The sequence below is a fragment of the Aulonocara sp. 'chitande type north' Nkhata Bay genome, linkage group LG15, assembly GCF_057382095.1.
Source record: "Aulonocara sp. 'chitande type north' Nkhata Bay isolate Kocher_YH1m ecotype deep benthic linkage group LG15, A_spYH_male_GT1.1, whole genome shotgun sequence".
NCBI classification, from domain to species: Eukaryota; Metazoa; Chordata; class Actinopteri; order Cichliformes; family Cichlidae; genus Aulonocara; species Aulonocara sp. 'chitande type north' Nkhata Bay.
The window spans coordinates 11854807-11863863 of NC_141358.1; the positions used below are offsets into that span (position 1 = coordinate 11854807).

General features: G+C 44.4%; 1 protein-coding gene across 4 annotated transcripts in view; it reads right to left on the bottom strand.

Moving 5' to 3' along the window:
* Window positions 1–7667, bottom strand: part of stxbp5a (syntaxin binding protein 5a (tomosyn)) — a 102543-nt gene extending 94876 nt beyond the window's left edge. For all 4 annotated transcript variants that reach the window (XM_086264170.1, XM_086264169.1, XM_086264168.1 and 1 more), the window contains exons 1-3: window positions 7381–7667; window positions 7115–7259; window positions 4855–4952 (exon numbers count right to left, since the gene is read on the bottom strand). In XM_086264170.1, coding sequence (XP_086120296.1) covers window positions 4855–4952; window positions 7115–7252 — 236 coding nt within the window. In that variant the 5' untranslated portion in view covers window positions 7253–7259; window positions 7381–7667. The remainder of the gene's footprint in view (window positions 1–4854; window positions 4953–7114; window positions 7260–7380) is intronic.
* Window positions 7668–9057: the final 1390 nt, after the last annotated feature.

The window sequence follows — 9057 nt, forward strand, 5'->3', positions numbered from 1 at the left end:
ATATTGAAATACACGGAAATATTAATAACGTTTCATCGCGAGTTTAATCAAAATAAGAACTTCCCTCGCATACATATGATGAAGCGCTGTAGAGATTGTGAGCTACAACTGAACACTTCCTTTGGTGCATATTATACCAATTAAATTCACGCTTGTATTGCTAAGTAAAAACAATCTGTGTCATTAAGATCACGTCTCAGCAAGATTTTCAAGTGACTGTGGGCAAACGTTGAAGGGTAGCACACTCACTCATTGAATCAGAATCTGCATGCGTGCATGCATGCACGTGCCGTTTCTGCATCCACCAGAGTCTGCTCGCATATACAAATGTTTGCCCTTTTGTGCACGTCACACATTATTTGCATCCGCATCCATTAACATCTGTACAAATCATCTATCATCGTGCGTGTGCATATGTGCAGAGGCACAACTGCATGTTACCTCAGCCACCTCCGGACAGCTATTCTGAAATAATAATTCTGGGGATGAGCGCACGCGCTTCTGTGTGTGTGCCTGTGTGCCTCCATTTGGACGTGTGAGGCCTATGATGTCCTGCGTTTGTCGATGAGATAATCTGGCGGAGCATGGACTGACAATTTGATCTATTGATCTGCGTCTTGCTGGCTCACAGGGAGTCTCTGAGTTATAGCGCTGCCATTTCTCCTGGCCACCATTAGTAAAGAGCGATCTCTCTGGGGAGGTGATGCTGCCACAGTGTTAAACACATTTGCTGCAGACCACCCAGAAATTGAAATACATACAGATGACTCTGGTTCCAGTGTTATCACATTCCAAAACTGTAAATGTTTTCTGTCAGCCGGACACTCAGTTTCTATATACTGTTGCTTTGATGCGCAAAAACAATGGCTGATTAAAATCGTGTTCAGTATTACACGTTCTTGCTGACACAGCATAGAAAATATCTGACCAAAAATGAGCAAAAGATTTTCACAGTTGTTGACAGTTTGACACATTTTAGATTGTACTTGATTACTCCAATATACTGAAGTTGGAGATCCTAAACTACAGGTAACTGATCCATGTGTTGATGTCACTTGTACCATGCTTATCATACGCCTGCAATCTCATATATCGACTACTTCTCTCACCCCAACCAGTCGGAGCAGATGGCCCCGCCCCTCCCTGAGCCTGGTTCTGCTGGAGGTTTCTTCCTGTTAAAAGGGAGTTTTTCCTTCCCACTGTCGCCAAAGTGCTTGCTCATAGGAGGTCATATGATTGTTGTGTTTTTTCTCTGTATGTATTTTTGTAGGGTCTACATTACAATATAAAGCGCCTTGAGGCGACTGTTGTTGTGATTTGGCGCTATATAAATAAAATTGAATTGGAACTGAATTATTATGCAGGATATAGCACTTTTTAATGTAAAGACTTTAATGGGTTAAGCACTGCGTTTGAATCCGCTCCAAAGCCCTACCCCTGGTCCTTCTCCCAGTTTTCCTGTCTACAACTGGTCTATTACAATAAAGGCTAACAGCTTCTAAGAGAAGTATAGCAGGTATTAACTGCACGCTTGGTTAGTGTTAGTTTTGTCTTTGGTATGCCAAAGTATCCTGATGATAGTGAACAAGTTACTGAAGCCCAAGTTGCTCCTGAGTGTGAATGTTATACAGAGAGCACTTAGACATATAAAAAAGTGCTTGTGCGAATGTGTGTGTGGATGGCTGAATGAGACATGCTGTATAAAGTGCTTTGAGTATTCAAGTAGAGCAGAAAAGCGCTATACAAGACTCGTATGATGGAGCTCGGCTGGCACATGCGGTTTAATTAAGGCAAAAACTAGCATTACTCTCAGTACTGACACTACTATTATTTAACACAATCCTCTTTTTACTTTTACCCTTCATGTTGATCCACAGCATCACATTAAAAAGAGGTGTGGAGGAAGAAGCAAGAGCATCATTGCAGAATGGTTTCAAGCTAAATGCTCGTTTTATCTTTTAACCTTTTCATTTTTATGAATGCTGGAAGCCAAGATTGCAACAGTGTTTTTTTTAGTCCGGTGAAAAGCTAATCTTCTCATCTTTTTGTCTTATGTTGATGGCCTTGTGGTTAACCTCCTGGTAAACACTAAAAGGGCCTCTGCAGTGTTCATTGAAAAGTAGTGTCATCAGAAAGTATTTGGCCAAGAAATAAAGGGCATAGGAAACAAGGGAAGCTTTCTTTTTTTTTTTGCTCCTCCACCTTCATCAGAAACACTGTCTCATCACTAAAACCACTAAAAAAACTGCTTTATTAATTCAGCATTTTGCAATCTTGCTTATTTTTGAAAATACACAGCTAATCCAAAGGATAGCTAATGTGGGGTGACTGCTTGCACAGCAAATTCCGTTGTTTTTTTTAAATGCTTATGACTTCTTTTTGCTGTTGATACTGTGCAGAAAACAATTGAGTGTGTGTCTCTGTGTGTGCACTTGGGCATATCTGTCTCACTGCATTACCACACACAGATCAATAAGGATTCTATTCTTGGCCATTAGATCTTGAAAAAAAGGGATAGCCTGCCTCTCTCACTCACTCTTCCCTAGCTATTCCCCCTCTCTCTCTGGTTTATTGGCCTGTTCTTTCCACGGGCTCACCAGCCAAGCTCTTTCTCTATTTCCCGTCTTTCCCTCCTCCAGATAACACCAAAGGGACATTGTCATCTTCCCAAGTGGACGCTGAAGCCAGAGGCAGAGTGAGTGGTGAGCAGCCAATACGAGGCAGTTTTGGGGGACCACAGAAATGATTGGCTTTATGTCTACAGGGATGAGACATATCCTCAGAGAACACAAACACCGACATGTATCGCACATGTGTACACATCAGTGCACGCCTCCCGTTTGTGCTGTAATTTTCAGTGCTTTGCCACGTTGCCAGGCTGAGGCCCTTGATCTGCCACTTCCTGTAATCCTTCATGGAAGAGGGGTGCAGCCAAATGTCCTGGCAGGCCAACCAGGCAAACAAACACACATATACACACACTCACACAGACGTCGATATCCATGAGAAGCCTCTCATGGCCCGCCAGGGCTTAGATGTGACCATGTGTATCAGCACAGGGAATCCCTGGATGCCTTTCCAAAACCTGCAACCAGCCAAAACTTCAACGAAATCACAACCTGCCACAAGACCCACATCCGGCAGCTCAGCACTGCACAATTTATGAATCGCGAAAGCTCGAACTACCCCGCCTGCATCTGCGCCACAGTGGTGTCGCTGTCATCAGATAAAGAGACAGGGCTGACTAAACAGTAAAATAACGGGGGAGGAGAACCAACACCAAGGAGCAGATAGATGACTCCCAATTCACCTTCCACTGACTCTGATAAGACTCTATCTGATCCACATCACTCAAACACAAAAGAGATCCCTCAGTTCATTCAGTTTCAAAGTGACCAATTACAGCCAGCAGGAAACATCTGACAAGATCATTCGACCAAAGTCGGTATAGTCTGAGTATAGGCTGACTCGCTATAAACTTCTTCTTCCTACTTTGGAAGTAATGGGTAATGTACCAGAAAGCAAGACACAAGCCCTATTGAGCTTATCCCCCTTAACATAGTTCACCTACCAAAGCAGGAATTTCTACTTGTATCTACTAATACAAGTGATCGAATCTGCTCTAGTCCAGTTAAGGTTTATTTTGAATCTGTAAAGCTTTAGGAACTTACAGTTATCGCTTTAAAATGTGGTGTGCCTACCATCTCACTCAGTCTGTCTTAAAACATTTAAAAGGTACACAGGCTGCCCATCTTTTTAAAAAAAATCTGGCAAACACGGTTCAGTAGACTCTCATGCTCATCATCATCCTCCCTTTTTTCCAGTGCAAGGTGAACGAGACTGAGTCACAACCATACCTGCCAGCAGGTGGGAAAGAAGGACAGCCAGGCGGACCGCTCTTAATCACACCGTAATGAGCTGGCAAAGGTTGTCGGACAGGCAGGAGAACACACAGAGGACCTGTAAAAGCGGCCTCACACAGGCAAGTTCGCGGGCGTTCTCTGAAGTTATATGACTCCCCGTGGTGCCATTTCATCGCAAGCTGTTGTCCCTGTTTGTGTTAACGTCCTCATATTGCAAGAAAGCCGATGCGAGCTAACACAGCCGAACGGCAACACGTATTTCAATATGTGGGGTCTGTGTGGGCTTTGCTTTGATTTAGCATCGTGGCTCAAGAGTTAGGAGTTCGCCTTGTAATCGGAAGGTTGCCGGTTCGAGCCCCGGCTCGGACAGTCTCGGTCGTTGTGTCCTTGGGCAAGACACTTCACCCGTTGCCTACTGGTGGTGGTCAGAGGGCCCGGTGGCGCCAGTGTCCGGCAGCCTCGCCTCTGTCAGTGCGCCCCAGGGTGGCTGTGGCTACAATGTAGCTTGCCATCACCAGTGTGTGAATGTGTGTGTGAATGGGTGGATGACTGGATATGTAAAGCGCTTTGGGGTCCTTAGGGACTAGTAAAAGCGCTATATAAATACAGGCCATTTACCATTTACCATAGCATTCGGCACAAGGGTGCAAGAATGTAGCACGGTCAAGGTCTAAAAAACAGCTAAACTGTGAAATTCAGTGAAGGTAAATGTGGTCTATATTTTATGCATTGTCTCGCCTTGGGATAATATCTGGATGTTGGACTTTAAGTTGAAGAGAAATCAAACACTGAAGCTCGCAAACCCAAGAAACCCACCTTTCCAAAATCCCTCTAAGATACTGAAAACCAGCCAACATACAGGAGCGTCTGACAACAGCAGCTGAGGGGACTGTTCACTTACCTGCTGCTGCCTCACAGGGATGCACCTACCCAAAGGAGCTGCCACGGGCCACAGCAGCTCATAGAGGCTCAGCGGCAAGTAAAAGGATACAATCTGAGAGCTCCACTCTGGGTGCCAACGGCCAATATCTTCTGCACAGGGTCAAAAGCCATGGACGACGGCTGATAGGGGAAGCCATGACGGACAGTCTGGTGCGATACGTAGAAAAATGAAGAAGAAGAAAGAAGGGAAAGAAAAAGAAAATGTGTTAGAGAATATCAATTTGCATTTCACAGCAGGGGTGTTGTTTTGTCAGTGGATGCCACACACCTGACTTTGATAAACAAATAGCCCAGACGGATGCGAAGAGTGTTATGAAAGAAATATAAAAACTGAAATTGTGCAGAGAAGGGAATATTAAAAAAAAAAAAAAAAAGATAGAACAAATGCTCTTTCTGTGCACAGATATCCTTTTCTTAATGATAGGTATGATATTTGGACTCGCTTTTTTGGTTCCGTTTATAATCACTGGCCTAATTTGAGATTTCATCTCTCTCTCATTTCCCTCTTTTTATGTTGTTTTCCTTCTCTCGCTGCCTCCCACGTGCAGTCGTGATAACACTTAAAGTCTGGAAATAAAATACATGGAGAAAAAAAAACATGGATAAGGAGGAATCAGGTTATGATTAGCTTTTGTTTCTTCTTTACGGTATGCGACGCATTATAAGGTGTTCCTGGTTCACTCTGTGCATTTCTGTGAGGGTAGTTTTATGGCATCAGTCAGCCGGCGGTGGGCTGTTGGATTTGTTTGCTTAGTGACAGAAGGCTAAAGTACATTACATAAGAAGCACTCGGTGCAGCAGAGACACCTGCCTTCCTCGTAGAGAGACATTACAGAGAGATCCTGTCCAGACAGACAGCAAAGGTGCAAGAGTGAGCCTGAAGTCTTGTTCAAAGGCACTTCAATCAGACGTCTTGCTGTTGACAGACATATTTAGGCTGCCGTGGCTATAAAACCTGCAGTCTTTAAGCTGGTCTGTCTAGTCACCAAACCCCAACGTCCCCAAAGCCCTCGGGTATGTTGACATGATTCTAGATTATTTTCCCGTGTTTACTTCACGCGCTCTCAACGTAACACTTCTTACTGATGTTAATCTCCCTGGATTTGCACCTCTGTTATGTGACTACTAAAATACACGAGGACAAAAAGTCTTTTAACACACAAGAAAAGACTTCATCGTGCAAATATGCTAAAGCAAATCAATGGCAGTGTCATGTTTTTCCAGCAACCAGACATAACGAAGGATATCACACATAGATGATTTCAAATATATCAAAAACATTAGGTGGAATAAGCAAAAAAGCTTCACAAGCACACAATTTAAATATGTTGGGAAATCAATGAGAAGCACACAGTGGGGTCTATTAAAAGGGCAATTAGAAAAGCTGCTGAGGAAACTCTGAATTGACTTAACAGTAGCATGCACGTCATGTAAACTGGACGGGTATTATCCCAATTATCCCATCTACTACTGTGGTCAATACAGACAGAGGAGGGAGAGCCTTTTTTAATCTCCCAAGCAGGCCTGTACTCACTTCAGGCGCCATCAGTCCCCAATGATCTGGGGATAAAGTGGTCTGTGTTTAGGTGTGGATGAGGGAGACCGAACGGAGGGGGGGTGCAGGGATGTGTGAAAGAGAAAAGACGAGGGAGAAGAAGGGAATGGAGAGACACTGCGTGGAAAAGACAACACGCACAGTGCCACACGTTCGCTTACACACGCACATCAATCACAAACCAATGTTTTACTAATCCAAACCAACAGATTATGCAAGAGGGGATCAGTTCAGCCCAACCCCTCGATATGACAGTTCATGCCATGCGCACATGCAGAAAAGTCCGGGATTTTCACAGAGTACACTGGCGCAACCCTAACCCTACCATACCCCGTGTTGCTCGATGATTTTAAAAAAGCTCGAAGTACATTACTTAACAAAAACATAAACAATCGAATAGAAACTTGCAGCTGGTCGGTGCAGCGCACTCGCCAAACAGCATGCGCATCGTAGCTGCCTATGTTGCACTGTTTATGCGCATAGGATGTGATCTTTCTGAAATGGACAGGCTGCTCGCCAAATGTTCATTAAATCTTTAATGAGCACGTGCTTGTTGTAGTTTAGAAGAAGACTGCAGTGTAAAACGCTTTGCGGCTAATAAATAATTCCGTGGAGCTCCACTTGCACCATCCGTGTTCTGAGATGGGATAAGTGCAAAACATTGCCTGCAATAAATATCATTAGCGCTAAAAGCCAATACGCAAACAGCTGTATGATTGGAAAAAAAAGAAGAAAAATCTCCAGTCTCGCCCACCTTGCAGAGCTGGAAATGCTCGGACTGGAGGGTCTCCTGGATGAGATGGTTCTCTTGTGGCCCCACTTGGACAGACGGCGTGGAGGAGGACACCTCTTTTAAACCGTCCAGCACCTTCCTGATGTTGAACTTCTTCATTTTCAGACTGCAGAACACAGAATTGAAATCACCCGCAATAATAATGATTTTAAAAAAAGATAAAGGGAATGGCCACTTTATTTCTCTCACACACACGCGTGCGCTCTGTTCCCCCCTGTGGCTCTTACATTTTAGTGCTTATTATTTATCGCAGTCTCCATGCTGGAAAGCTCAACGCGCGCACCGCACAGGTCAGGTCGCCGCTTGAGGTGTTTCTGGAGAGGGGGCGGTGGGGGTGCTGGTGCGTCGGTGTAATTTGCTCCTTGGAGTCCGTGCTGTGCCCCACTGCGTCTCCGTTCTTCCTCTCGGCGTCCCTCCCCTCCCCTCTCGACTGTGTGCGCCGCTCAGCCAAGGCGGAAACGCAGCGCGGCGGCGGTGGTGGTGATGCTGCTGCTGCTGCTGCTGACGCTCTTGCGCATGTCTGACAGAACAGGCTTCAACACAAATCCCGCCACCTTGCCAACCCCCCCTCTCTCTCTCTCTCTCTCTCTCTCGCTCTCTCCCTCTTGTTTCATCGGCCCCAGCGACAACGCCCCCTCCCTCCCCTCCCTGTCACGCACGTATAGTAGGTTTTGCTCCACTGCACCTGGTGATGCTGGTGAGCCTGGGATGCAGCAGCGTTGAGAGAGTCTGTGTGGAGACAGACGAGCAAACAAACCGGGGCTCAGTGCCATTATTTCCAATACACCCTTGCCTTAACCTCTCCGCCTCTTTTTATGTGCTTGCGTGGAAGATTCGCCATATTAAGGGTCACGCACAACAGATGATGGATGTGGAAATCAGTTGTTTTTTTTAAGCGAAAGAAATGGTTGTGCCAGGCTCAGCAATAAAAGACAGTCACAACAATATTAGAGCTGCATTTTGAACAGTTTTTGGGGGGCTTGGAGAAAAATGATAACATGAAGGACAAAATCATCCACTTTCAATCTATATTTAATTTTTTAGGATTTCTTTTTCCTGCTTTTTAAAGACGTTATTGCGCTCCCTGTGCTGTTTGATTTCATTATTTATTTATTTTTTGGCGAATGCTGCAAGGAGCGTTTGCAGAGAGGGAGCCACGTTAAGTAGCCCAACAGCTGAGCAAGCAAATGCGTCTATCAGTATCCATAGCAATGACTGTGTCCATCCTAGTGGAAGTTTACGCGCTCAACCGAGTTCCACGGCTACAACGCAAGAGCAAGACTTCATAGTCCAAAGCTGATGAAAAGGAAGGAGTTTGGAAATGTCTGGAACCGTATGGCATGTATGTCTCTCAACACAATAGATCTAATCTTTATCATTCTGTTTAAGATTAGATGTTGAACACATACAAATGTTTAATCCTACTTATTTTAAAGGAATTAACACTCTAATGTGTGTTTGCTGTCTTTATAGATTTGAGACTAACATTCACATGAGTCAGCAACAAAAGAGGGGCTCTGACTTTAGCTGTTCCACATACTTTTTCTGAAAGAACTTTCATATTTGCCATCTAGTGGATATATTGAGGGATAGCATGCCAGACGGTTGAAAGCTTTGAACTATGGAGGGTGTATGTCCCACCACCAAAGCATGGAGATCCTCCAAAGATTTAAGATATGCAGAGTCCGTGACATATGATTGTTAATACCTTGTGTGTATCAGACTTAGAATAGACTGGTGAGTATTGAAGAGCTGGACTCTGACCCTTCAAATCTACCAGTACAAGGGCACCAAAGATTTGAGATGTGTGCAAACAGTATTTAGATAGTCAATCCAATTCAGTTTTATTTCAATAGCACCAAATCAAAACATAAGTCACCTCAAAGTGCTTTATGTTGTAAGAT